The 13,859-nt window shown below is 46.3% G+C and overlaps 1 protein-coding gene across 1 annotated transcript in view; it reads right to left on the bottom strand.

The window, feature by feature from the left end:
• The window catches only part of LOC108796998 (contactin-associated protein-like 5), a 283,699-nt gene that overhangs the window by 214,911 nt on the left and 54,929 nt on the right, over nt 1-13,859 (bottom strand). Inside the window, exon 4 of the mRNA XM_018568564.1 lies at nt 12,798-12,991. Coding sequence (XP_018424066.1) covers nt 12,798-12,991 — 194 coding nt within the window. The remainder of the gene's footprint in view (nt 1-12,797; nt 12,992-13,859) is intronic.

Genomic DNA, 13,859 nt, shown 5'->3' with positions numbered 1-13,859 from the left:
TATGACCTCCATCACATTATTAAGAAACCTGGGGGGGGAGTCTGTGTTACCTTTATTGCTTTTCTACGAAGTTCTGGGGTTCTCTGTGACCTCCGCTGGATTACCAATAAGTCTTGGAGGTCTTTGCGACCCCCACTACCAAGTCGCAAAGGCTTCTGTGACTTTTTTTTTTTAATTATATCAGAAGATCTCAGGAGACCTCTTCACCTTCACCTGCTTTTCAGAGACATCTAGGAGGCCACTGTAATCCCATCTGAATTACCAAGAAGTTCTGAGGGTCTCTGGAAGTTCTATTGCTTTTCTGAGAAGGTTTGAGGACCTCATTAATCTTCACTTGATTACTAAGAATCCCTGAAGGCCTCTGTGACCTTCACTGACTTAGTAAAAAGTTCTGGAGTCCTCTGCATTGTATATCTGATTAATTACAATTGCAAAGTGGAGTTGTTGCTTTTGAAAGATGAAGCCTGGCCTGTTGCTTTGGTGAAGTGTTCCAATTTCTTTGCTCTACTTTTACAACGCCAGCAAGAAATATGTTTCTGCATCCAATTAATGAGAATTAATGAATGGAAATGGGTTTCTTTTTTTCTTTTATTAACTTCTTCTCTATACAGTATATTGAGCAATGCATCTTCCCTGGTAGAAGCAGAAGCAGCAAGACTTTGTATTAGTTCAGAGCACTAGGAGTCAGATTTGCAGACATGGGCCTCCTTGCTGCAGTCCAATTATTTCCCCTGTATTCCTGTGCGTCCCTGTGGCCTATAAAAGTGCTGAGAGGATAATTCAGAGAGGAAAAATCCATTGTTTCCACTTACCACTTTCCTCCACATTATTAGAGTTCAATAGCTCGATGCCGAGTCAAAAGGTGAAGAACGTAAACATGTATCTTTGCTATGATTCCTAGTTTAGAGACAAGGAATCTCAAGAGCAACTTTAGAACTGGACTGATGCACACACACTTCGTATGAAAAGTTAGAGCAATGAAAGAAAGGGGAATACAACTATGTCATTATTTTGGTATGTATCTACATCATTTACCCAATAAAAAAAAAAAACTACACTGTTGGTTTCATGATGCCATGTTGATTGACTGATATTGGCAGCAGAATCCTACTCCCTGAGAATCATTTAGATCTGAAATCCCCATTGATGGCCTCAATCTGTGAAAGGTCAGATGGAAAACGCTCAGAAGCCTGTGCGCCGACTCCTGGAGTGACAAGCAAACTGTTAGACCCAAAATAACTCGCTTTGTGCATAGAAGGGAAGGGGGCATTGGTTCAGATTGGGCATTATTTGCTGTTAGGTACCCCTGGAAGCAAAATCAGGGATATGTTTGGTTTCACCAGTACTTTTTCAGCTTTAGTTACTGATTTTCAACTGTAGATCCTGCATACCTCCTGTCCTAGGGTGACTACACTCGCTCAGTGCTCTGTATTTAAGGAGGGAGCAGTGTTGTGACCTTAGGAAACCTCCACTGCTCCTCATTTCCATAGTATAGGGGCAGGGGCTCCATGTTCCGTGGTGACACTGTCGGTCAATTGAAATCTCCATCTGACCAAAAGTTCCGGTATCGGGGAAGGTATCGGAACATTTGAGGAGTACTAATATCTGTATCGGTGCATTCCTAATAAATCCTTTTCCCGAGTTGGGTTTTAAGGCTGAAAAGTGCCTTAAATGGAGATCATAAGGTTGTTGTGTATCACCAAAGTCAATGATGATCGGCAGGTTAAGCGAGGACATAGTGATCACATAGCTTTGTTGATGAACAAATACCATGCGATCATGCACAAATGTCAGTTCATGTCTTTTATCACAACAAAGCCATTGAAGATCATCAGCTCTGCTCCTAGTTTTAAAGTGGAACTTTTTTTAAAGTAATTTTTGCTGCAGGACAAATAAAGCGGCCTTTTTGAACAAAATCAAGTTTGCCGGAATCACCCCTCTTATCCCTAATCTCCAAGACTGTTGAAAGTTATGTTAAGCTTCTTGAACAATGCAAAACCAGATTCTCAAATAATTCATCCGCACACAGCTACCTCCTCATGTATCACTTGCCCCTCCCTTCTAGATTGTAAGCCCTCAGGGGCAGGGCCCTCCTTACCATCTTGTCTTGAATTGCATTGTGATTCTAATACAATGGAAGCACAAGAGCACAATGACCATACAATGACATTGTTGTAGAGACTGCCTGTCTCTATATCAGAAACCAAGAAAGGACTTACTTGTGGATCCTGTTTTAACTCCGCTACCTGTCAGTTTTAAACCCGGCAGATCTCCCGCCGAAGCAACATGCTTTTTTGCCGAGCTTGAGAAAGAGGACTTCCTCGAAATGCGTTGCTCCCTTGTTTCCCCAAACCTTCAACTATCATATCATTCCTTCTGGCCGCCACCTGCCCGGACAGCACTGCCTCCAATACCGCTGTCACGCGGTTCGGATGCCACCCACTCCTACTAGACACACGGCCCTCTGACTTCATTCTACAGCACCAAGCAACCTTTCTGCCACCCAGAGCCGCTTGGTCCGCACGAGTGACGGCAGTCCTTTCAGCACCGCACTGACTCCCTGCCACGATCGTTTTGATCGCAGCCACGCTACTCGAACATGCAGCCCATCCTTAGCTAGGATCACAGATCCTCTCCCGCCTTGGTTTTTTCCGCCCCTGCTATACCCGCATCTGTTGGTCACTCCGTACCCCACACATCCACAGTGAGGAGGACCGCACATGCCATTGTGATCCTCCACTAGGGCCACTCCTCGTCTTACCCCCAGGATCCACAAATAAGTCCTTTCTTGGTTTCTGATATAGAGACGGGCAGTCTCTACAACAATGCAATTGTATGGTCATTGCGCTTTTGTGCTTCCATTGCAGTTTTCACAGGCATTCTCCTCCTGGTTCTTAACAATGAATGGGACCCAGCACAGAACCCTGGGGCACGCCACTCATGACCTCAACCTAGTCTGAAAAGGTGCCATTTACTGATACTCTTTGTGCACGTTCTTGTAGCCAGTTTTCTATCCACGTACACACTAATTCATCTATGCCCATAGCCCTTAGCTTGTATAACAAGCGTTTATGTGGCACCGTATTGAATGCTTTGGAAAAGTCCAGATAAACCACATCCACCGGCCTCCCTCCATCCAGATCTCTACTTACCTCTTCGTAAAAGGTCAGCAGGTTGGTCTGACAGGAACGATCCTTCCTAAATCCATGCTGGTTATCAGTTATTATGCCCTGATACCGGACATATTCCACTAAGTAGTCCTTAATAATTCCCTCTAACAGTTTACATACTATGCATGTCAGACTAACCGGTCTATAGTTCCCTAGTTGGCATTTTGACCCTTTTTTGAATATAGGTACCACATTTGCCCTTCGCCAGTCGCTTGGCACTCTACCAGCCATTACCGATTCCTTAAAAATGAGGGACAATGGTTTTGTTATCTCCTTATGAAGCTCCTTGTTCATTGTTCCTTATTGTGATTGTAATGTCTTCCTTATATTGTAAAGCGCTGCGCAAACTGTTGGTGCTATATAAAGCTTGTCTAATAATAATAATAATATGAATTCCTTATATTGTATAACTAACATTTTCAGTAACTGAAGGGGATTTTCAGCAGAGAAATGAAAGCCAGCAGGTGATTTGCTGACCAGCCAAAACAGAAGTATCAGAAGTTGTCCTTTAGGCATTGAGAAATGGGACATTTCTATGTTGTTGAATACAGTCGTGGGAAGTCACGCTACATTTGGCCGCCTACATATTGTTTATCTTTGTCAACTAACTTGGCTAAATTTCACAAACTGTTTGCTGAGAGCAAATTAATGATGCGTTTGTTTGGAGGAAAGCTGGAGACTCAACCACATTCCAGCATAATAAGTACCCTCTCTTCAATCTATTTAGAAATAGTTTATTTGCGGTGGAGATGCCAAGTTTTGGAAATTGTGTGTTTAATTGGTGTTGTGGATCTGCTGACAGCTGGTAGTATGGTGCAAACCTGCAGAGGAAGTTCCCTGACGGTTCTGCAGATCTTTGATGCCTCTGCTGTTTGAAGACTCGCAATATGCTGAACGCGTGGAGAGACTCAACATGCTAAATGTAGCAGCTCGTTGTGTTAACTGGGGTAGGATGCAGCAAATGAAAAAGCACAATAGTGCTGCCATCAAGGAGGGCGAAGGCCCATTTTTTGTAAGCACAACCTTACAAAATTTACAAGCTGGGGCATAGCTACAGATCATGGGGTCTCACACCAAAATTTGGATGGAACAAAACTGAGAGTTATAGTAGCAATAATAATGACCATGGCAATATTTAATATTATGACATCATTGTTAGCACACACCTACTCTGCCCCTGAGAATCATGCCTATAGCTGTCAAAGTATTGCAATGCCTCATGGGACGTGTCGTTCCACCACAGCTGGCGTGCAGAGGTTGCCTATTCCAGCTCTATAACCCTAGTACAAACATATTTACACTTATCATATACCTCTGGTAGTCAGACAATATTTGCATAACCCAGAGTTCAGCTTTGAAGTGAATCCATGGCCAGGCTATGAGTTTTCAAGTGTTTACATAAATGTGCTTAAACATAAACGCTCACTGTCAGACGTCCCAGGGAGCTAGTAGTGAGATGAGGAACCCACTGGCAGTAAGCAGCTGACAGTCCAGAAACGCGGTACAAGTTTAGGGATAATCCAAGAGGGGTAGTCAATGTCCAATCCGGGTCGAGGCAGGCAGCGAAGGTTCTAAGGTGGAAGACAGTCCAAAGGTCAGCAATCGGGAAGGATACAAAGGGGCAACATGCAATAGGAGGATCAGCAGGGAGGCTAGGTGTTCACCATAAGGTGGAATAACTCAGCAATAAGCCAGAGCTCAGGCCAGGTTTTTATAGCCAGGGGAGATAGGACCAACCCCTGGTCACCGAGGCAACCAGGAGGCCTCCCTCCCCGGGGACCAATGGCAGGCGAGGAAGATGGAAGGTGTGTACTGGGAACCTCCCCCAGGAAGGCTCACATCTGATAGCTAGATGACGCAGGAACGCTATGTGCGCGCTCCCGGGCATGCACGCGCAGCCTGCGTACTGCGCCTGCGCACACCCCGCGCGACTCGAGCATGCGCACCCACTCCTTGGGCACCAGGTGTTCTACCGAGCTGAAGGGGAACCCGTGCCCTGCGCCGTGCCCGTGGTCCCCGAGTAGAGGTAACACCCCCTGCTTCCTGACACTCACTGACTTGTGTAGCTGCAGTCACCATGGAGCAATTCATCCTAAAACTTCATAGCGTAAAACATTGAAGTCATTCTATGTGTTCTCTCAGCAGCTCAGCTTACAATGCGACCCCTCCCAATGCTCTGTCTTTGTTATTAGAGAATAAAAGGCTACAAGGCTTCTGAGAATGTAGGCAGGAGGAGCTAAGATAAATCACTGCTGGAAGGGCGAGCAGGGGAAGCTGAGTTGCTGGGACAGGGTTCTGAGCTGAGTCACTGCTAAGAAGGAGGAGAAGAGTGATCTGAGCGGCTGAGTCACTGCTAAATAAGAGAGGGAGCAGGGATGAGCTGAGCTAGTGATTCACTGCTGGGAAGCAGGAGAAGGGTGATCTGTGCTTCTGAGTCACTGCTAAGGGAGGGAGCAGAGAGAGCTGAGCTAGTGAGTCACTGCTGGGAAGGAGGAGAAGGGTGATCTGAGATGCTGAGTCTCTGCTAAAATAGGGAGCAGAGAGAGCTGAGCTGGTGAGTCACTGCTGGGAAGGAGGATATGGGTGATCTGAGCTGCTGAGTCACTGCTAAGGGAGGAAGCAAGGAGAGCTGAGCTACTGAGTCACTGTTGGGAGAGGGGCAGCAGGAGGAGCTGAGCTGCTAAGTCACTGCTGGGAAGGAGGAGAAGGGTGATCTGAGATGCTGAGTCTCTGCTAAAATAGGGAGCAGAGAGAGCTGAGCTAGTGGGAGGGGAGCAGAAGGAGGAGCAGAGCTGCTAAGTTACTGATGGAAGGAGGAACAGGGTAAACAGAGCTGCTAGGAGGGGGGACACGCATAGACCTTTATGCCTATGGGCAGCTGTACCAGCTGAGTATCCCGGGCACCCAATTAATGCTGCCCACCCCGAAATGGGCCCTTATAGTCTTGCAAAGGATAACTATCATGCAACCTAGGGCTATGGGCATAGATGAGGTGGTGTGTACGTGGATAGAGAACTGGCTACGGGAACGTGTCCAGAGGGTATCTGTAAATGGCACCTTTTCAGACTGGGCTAGTGTAATGAGCGGTGTGCCTCAGGGTTCTGTGCTGGGTCCCATATTGTTCAACTTATTTATTAATGACATCGGGGAGGGTGTTAACAGCGATATTTCCGTGTTTGCGGATGACACCAAAATAGGGAGGGTAATAGACACGGACTTAGACACTATAACATTACAGGAGGACCTGGATAAAATAGGGGAGTGGGCATTAATGTGGCAGATGAGGTTTAATGTCGATAAATGCAAAGTGATGCACTTTGGAATTAAAAATAAACAAATGGGTTATACAATTATGGGTATGCCGCTGGGGAAGTCAGAAATGGAGAAGGATTTGGGGGTCATTGTAGACCACAAACTGAAAGGTAGTTTGCAGTGCCAGGCTGCTGTAAACAAAGCTAGCAGGGTCTTGTCCTGTATTAAAAAGGGGATGTATTGCAGGGACAAGTCTATAATTTTGCCACTTTATAGATCATTGGTTCGACCTCATCTGGAGTACGCGGTCCAGTTCTGGTCACCAGTACTAAGAAAAGATGTCCTTGAGTTGGAAAAAGTCCAGCGAAGGGCAACCAAACTAATTAGGGGTATGGAGGACCAGAGCTACGAGACGAGGCTACTAAATTTAAACATGTTCACATTAGAGGTGAGGAGATTAAGGGGGGATATGATTTCCATGTACAAAATGTTTAATGGTGGTAGCAACATTAGCGATAAACTGTTTAAAATTAACTCCGTTACAAAAACTAGAGGCCATCACCTAAAATTGGTGGAAAAAAAATTCCAGCACAAGGGGCGAAGGGGGTTCTTCACAGTAAGATCAGTTAGGGTCTGGAACTCACTGCCACAGACAGTGATTTCAGCAAATAATGTGGAATTGTTCAAGAAACTTTTGGACGATTTCTTAAGGGACCGTAATATACAGGGGTACAGGTAATATACAGGGGTACAGGTAATATACAGGGGTACAGGTACTCCTAGAATGAGATCCTAATAGGTTGGACTTGATGGACTAATGTCTTTATTCAACCTCAAATACTATGTAACCTCAGAATGCACAGCTCATATAGTAACCCAATGTCATTGTCAGGCTCGGGAACATAAAACATTTGCTGGCACACTTTCTAACATATCATCACAAAAGCCGAATTGAACTCAATATTTTAGGTCAAACAGATTTTTTTTTTTTTTGCATTAATTGTTTTTTTTAAAGAAAAGAGCAGTAAATGAACTGGGATAACTTCACACCATACTGAAGAAATCTGCACTGGAAATGTCTGGATCAGACTGCTCATTGTGAAAGATATCGCCCGGCAGATGACGGGGGGGGGGGAAGGAAAGTGCAAACACTCGGCGCTCCAATGTGTTAAAATGATTGTCTGCCGCCGATGTCATCCCAATATGTTCTGCAAACACTTTCCTTAAATCAGACATCTGCAAAGTCCGGATGTCGCAACAAGTTTGCTATCCGTCTTAGAAGTCTAAAAGTTTTTTTGTACAGTATTTGTTGGGATTTATCTTTTTTTTTACATAAAATAGTTTTTACACTTTGAAATTTCCTGATTTACAGTTGACCAATACAGTGAACGTTCACAAATAAGGAAAAGAAAAATGAAATCAAGGAAGTGGAAATACTTTGTGACCTGAAAAGATACTACTGGATACGTTACAATAATGGGGCATCAACAGTGTCTCCTGGAAATAAACATTAAAGGAGAACTATGAGGTAAGTGTTTTTCCCCATAGTTCTCCTAAGGGCCATGGGAGGACATATACTAGCGTGCTCCCGTGACCCAAAGCTCAGTATATCGCAAGCTATTGCTTGCGATATACTGAGAGTGCCGCAGTCGGGACGGATCCCGACAATACTGTCGAGATCCACCCAGCTGCGTGAGTGACAGCGGACTCCACCTATCTAGAGGCAGAGCCAACTGTACCCACCCCCTCCTCCGCTCATTCCTCTACTCAGCGCTGGAGGATCGGAGAGGGGAGGGGGGAATCCCAGCGGGGAGCCGTGGCTTACAGTCTATACTGAGTCTATACTGAGACCGCTGCAGCCGGGACGGATCCCGACAATGCTGTCGAGATCCACCCAGCTGCGTGATTGACAGCTGGCTCTGCCTATCTAGTGGCAGAGCCAGCTGTGCCCGCCCCTTCCCCATCTGTTCCGCCAGTCAGCGGAGGGGGGAATCCCTGCTGGGAGCCGTGAGTGACAGTCACTGCTCTCTGCAGGGAGATGATCGAGAAGTGACTGAGCTACGGTATGTGTTCTCTCACTTCCCGATCTACTGAGCCGACCTGTGACAGTCTCATTGTCAAAGGTCGGCTCGAACTATGAGGTGAGTGAAAATCTATCATCTCATAGTTCTCCTTTAAGGTGTGATTTATAAAGCATCTGCCAAGCCATATGCTGAGTGAATGCCCTTCACACAACATCTGCCACTAGAGCTAAAGAGTTTAGGTATTTCCTACCTCGGAGTTGCCCGCAGGGCCAGATTTCCCACAAGGCCAACCAAGGCCCGGCCTCAGGGCAGCAGGGAGTAGAGGGGCAGCAGGGGTGTGGAATTCCTATCTCCCGATGCCCGGGACATGCATTTCCGGCAGTCGCGTGGGTAGTTGTTTTCTACATTTAGCCCTGCTTTGGACAAGCATAGTTAAATGTACTGCGGGGATACCGCTGCATGTTTTGTATGCAGCCGGCAGGTCTCCATGGGGGGGAGGGGAGTAGGCTTTTTGGTGGGTAGAGGGGTGCATTGAGGATCCTGTCCTTGGGGCAGCAGAGAGAGTAAATCCGGCCCTGGTTGCCCGCCCCTGCTTGAAGGGAAGAGCGACTGCTATAGTGAAGCCCACTATTTACTCTGACTGTAGTCTCTGCGTTCGGACCTTACACCAATGCCCCCGTACTCGTACTTTCCCTTTATGAAGAGGAAAAAAAAACCTCAAATGAAGCCATCTTATCGAAAATCAAAAGTCGGAATGGCTAATGGAAAGGAAATTTCCATCCACGCCACCAGAATAAAACGTACGTGCGGCTCAGGCTAAACGCATCTAAGTGTGAGGCGAAAGCTCTCTCCCTACAACTAAGAGTTGCATCATGGGAGGCCTTGTACTGTAAAGCACCTAAAAAACTCTTAATGCTGCATAATTGATATCATACTCCTTCAACGTCCATTAACATGTAAGCTGCACTGGAAGCGGCGCTGGGTTCAATATTGCCAGCCAACGTACTTCTGCCAAATGAAAATAAATCCCTTTGGTTTGTTTCCATCTTGTTAGAGAAAAGTGCAGCTTTTAGGGAAAGGCCACAACACCGACTTGTAAGGTTTCGTTATATATTAAAGTGGTCATTATAATAAAGAATGTTCCGGCGCCTGAAAGTTTCAGCAAAACGGCATGAATTATTTCTTTATTCCATTACGGATACTGTAACCTTCAAATCTGTGTTGGTTTAATGTAGATCTAAAGAGAAAATTGTAGAGTAGTAGACTGTGTATAAATCAGACCTAGGAGGTGTATTTTTTAAAATGTTCGCAGAGCCGTTTGCTCCGCGAACGTCTGACTATTATTTTGGCACCACATACTAGATGGAACAGAGGAGCAGGGCTGCAAACGACTAATCGATAATGATAATAGAGGCCAACTATTCACATTATCGATTAGTTGGTTGGATCTCCTAGCTCTCTCCTCCATTCAGGGAGGAGGGCCAAGCAAGCAGTAGGCAGGTGTAATAGACAGCCTGCTATTGGCTATTGCAATTTGAAATGGCCAATAGCAGGCTGGCTATTGCATCAGCCCGCTAACTGCTGTATTTACATTTACATTCAATGTAAATCTTGCCACTGGCAGCCGTCATTCCCTTGCCGGAGCTATTCAAGCGCCATGTGCTTACACTACAATTATTAAAACAAGAATTATTAAAAGGTGGAAAAAAGGAATTTTCGGTGTCGGCCTGACAAATTCTGCTGCGGGAGGTGCGCTGCAGTGCCATTCGTTTCAATAGAAACCCAAAGGCCCATCCCACCCACACTGTGATCGCCCGGTACCGCAATGCCGTGCGTTCCGGTGCAGGCGATCGCACTGTGGGAACACACTAGATTTGGTGTGATCAAACCCTAGATGTTGTGGGAAGATGAATTGTTTTAAATCACAAATGCTGAAGTGACCTATGCAAAGCAGGAATACTGTCATTAAAAAAACAATCACTTTCAATATTCAATGTTCATTCAAGTTGTTGCTCAACGTGAAAAAACTTCTGAGAATTATCTCTCTCTGAGTCACAGCTCTGCACTGCCCGCCCACACAGCTGGAGGAGGAGACATCAGCTGACGCCGGCCCTGTAGGATCTGGACCCCGCGGTTGCCCTGTCTGTGCCTGAACCAGTGCCGTGGACTGGTGTCACACTCCCCGCGGGTGTCATCCAGGTGAGGTCCGCACCCCCCCAGACACCGCTGTTAGGTCCCGCCGCCTCGGCGGCTAACACATCACCCTGCGGTATTCGCTCCATAAGACGCACTATCATTTTCCCCCGCCTTACTTTAAACCTTCACCGTATTGAATGCTGTAGCTTTTCTTCAGTAAGGAAACACAATTTGCACTTAAAGTGACACTAAACTCAGGAGTTAAATCTTACAAATAAATTCAAGTCCCTTACCTCTGAGCAACAATGTATCTTATTTGTGTATCACTGGGCTGTAGATCCTCCAATCATCTCTGAATTGGTGCTGACACTGTCCTTCCTTCTGGAGGGGGGCTACGTCTGTTCCCCATGGTCCCTGTGTGTGTTTTAAAGTAGTCACCGCTCCAAGCTGCATGTCCCGGGCATCGAGAGATCGTAGTTGTTTTCTACATTTAGCCCTGAGCTAAATGTACAGCGGGGAAGCCGCCGCTCGTTTTGTACAAGTGATCTTGGCGATGTCGCCGAGATCACTTGTATGCAGCCTGCATACAGCGGGGGCGTATTGAGGAACCCGGCCTTGGGGCAGCAGAGAGAGTAAATCAGGCCCTGCCTGCATATAGAGACTAACATTGCACTACAGCGCCATCTCCAGCTCTAAAAGACATATTACATCTCAGTCAAGCAATACAGATGACAAACGCACTCATCAATTCGTCACCAGCTTTACAGCAAGGTGCACATGGAAGGGCTTTATACCGTACAACAGCAAAACGTTTTCCTGGCGCACTCACAAGCCAGCATGTAAAAAAACTTGTCTCACACAAAGGTTAAAAACAGAAAGCCGCACAGCCGCGCCAAGGCACCTCTTATAGTGCGGTCCTAACTCTAAACTATCAGAGCCTCCATATTGGACAAACCTGCACCCAATTTTATCTTCTGCCCCATGTGCTCCAAGATGGAGGCTCTGATAGTTTAGAGTTAGGACCTCACTATAAGAGGTGCCTTGGCGCGGCAGTGCAGCTTTCACATTTTCTGCAGAAGACGTGTATCTAAAACCACTGTTTTAACCTTAGTGGTGAGACAAGTTTTTTTACATGCTACCGTGTTTCTCCGAAAATAAGACACTGTCTTATATTTTTTTACCCCAAAAAAACACACCATAGGTCTTATTTTCAGGGGATGTCTTATTTTTTTATTTTTTGGTATGGTAAGAATGAGAATAATACTGTTGCTCTTTCTTTCTTTTCCTACTGGTCAGTATCGGTAAAGCTGATCCCTTTCTTTCACTTTCACAGGCGGAGTGCATCTGGTATCACTCCGCCTGTGACAGGAGCTGGCGCTATAGAGGAAGTATCGGCTAATGCGTCTCTGCTCCCTCCACCGCCGCAGCCTTGCTTTCTACAGCGCCGGCTTCCTTTGCCATCAGGGACAGCGGTACCAGCGGTGCAGCAGTGGGGACATCAGACAGTGGACAGCGCGGTAAAGTACGGTACCATTTACCGCTACACATTACAGTACAGTACCATTACATTAAGCAGTGCCTTCAGGGGGACAGCAGTTGGTGAATTATGGTACTGGAGTGCTCCCTGTCACTGCACTGGCTGGAGGGAGTCCCCTGTCATCCCCTTAATACAGTATGTCCCTGCAGGCCGATACCATCTCTCCTGCTCTTCAAGTTCCCCTTCACATGCTACCACCAAACTAGGTCTTACTTTCGGGGTAGGTCTTATATTACAGGAATCTTGAAAAATAGTGCTAGGTCTTATTTTCATTTTTTTTTTTTTTTGCCGTTTTCACAAAATGCATTCGGGTCAACGGGGAAGGTGAAATATACAGCAATGTAGTACAAAGGGACATGCTTATAGGAGGAAAGAGCAGAGAGATGAGCTAGTCAGTCTGCTGCCTATCCCTTAACTGCCCAGCCACAGGCTTGGGGGAGGGGCAAGACCTGTAAGTGTTAATGAGTTGCAGCAGAGAAATACCAGGTCCTCTCCCCAGCTAGACAGACTGTGCTATGTGCCAGAGCTGTACAGACCTCAGGACCGGAAGGAAATACATACAAATGCTTTCATAGTTATAAGAGCTCCCTATGAATGCATTGCATCTGCTTATTCAGCTTTTTAACATAACTTGGAAACAATGAATAAAAAAAAAAAAAAAATCACTATAAAGCATACCCAGATGGTGTTATCGTGATGGTACGGTTTCCAGTTGCGTCCCGTGTCGCTGAACATCACGTTGAACCGCGTTACCCAGTCGGTGCTTCCATATCTCCCTTGTGTTGCTGCCCCCGTGATATCAGATCTCTCTCCCAGATCAATTTGTAGCCACTGCTTTCCATTAGATTCCATCGGGGTCCAGCCACCGGCTCCTGCAACACACAGCGCAAAGACGATCAACATAGCCTATCGGAAATGTAATGGATGTATCACTCTACACTGCAATTACCCTGAGAAGGAACAATGATAAAATCGCCATTATAATACATAGCCAGGGCCGGATTTACTCTCTGCTGCCCCAAGGCCAGGTTCCTTAATGCACCCCCCTACCTGCCATATCCCCCCCACCCCACACACCATGGAGAATGGCAGACCAGCAGGCTGCATACCAGTGATCTCGGCAACATCACCGGGATCACTTGTACAAAACAAGCGGCGGCTTCCCCGCTGTACATTTATCTCTGCTTGCCCAAAGCCGGGCTAAATGTAGAAAACAACTACCCGCCCGGAACTGCATGTCCCTGGCATCGGGCGATAATAATTCCACCCCCCTGCTGCCCCTCCACTCCCTGCTGCTCCAAGGCCAGGCTTTGGTTGGCCTTGTGGGAAATCCGGCCCTGTACATAGAGACCTGGTGCTTTAGCCTCATGAATTACTCCAGCACTAGGGCTTTGAGTTTGCACCGTTCAAAGTTTCATTGAATGGGGGAACTAAATGAGCAGACGAGCCGGAAATAATATTACTAAATGAATTACTTCTGGCCCACCGACCGGGGGATCCCAGGTGATATCAGTGAGCAAACATGGTCAGGGAAATCAGCCAAGTTCCCCGGTGGTCGTCATGCATGGGTTGTTGTGTTTTTTGGTGTTATTCTTGACCGGCGATGGATCGTCATCGCTGGACAATGTGTTTAACAATCGATCCACTCTGTGGGACATTTTCATTTGCTATAATTTTATTTTATTTTTTGTAAATGACCAATGAGGGGTGCTATGTACCCCTAACCTATTCACATAGAGG

Source organism: Nanorana parkeri, unplaced genomic scaffold (genome assembly GCF_000935625.1).
Source record: "Nanorana parkeri isolate BGI_ZX_2015 unplaced genomic scaffold, ASM93562v1 scaffold1209, whole genome shotgun sequence".
Lineage (NCBI taxonomy): Eukaryota > Metazoa > Chordata > Amphibia > Anura > Dicroglossidae > Nanorana > Nanorana parkeri.
This window is presented reverse-complemented; position numbering and strand designations above follow the sequence as displayed.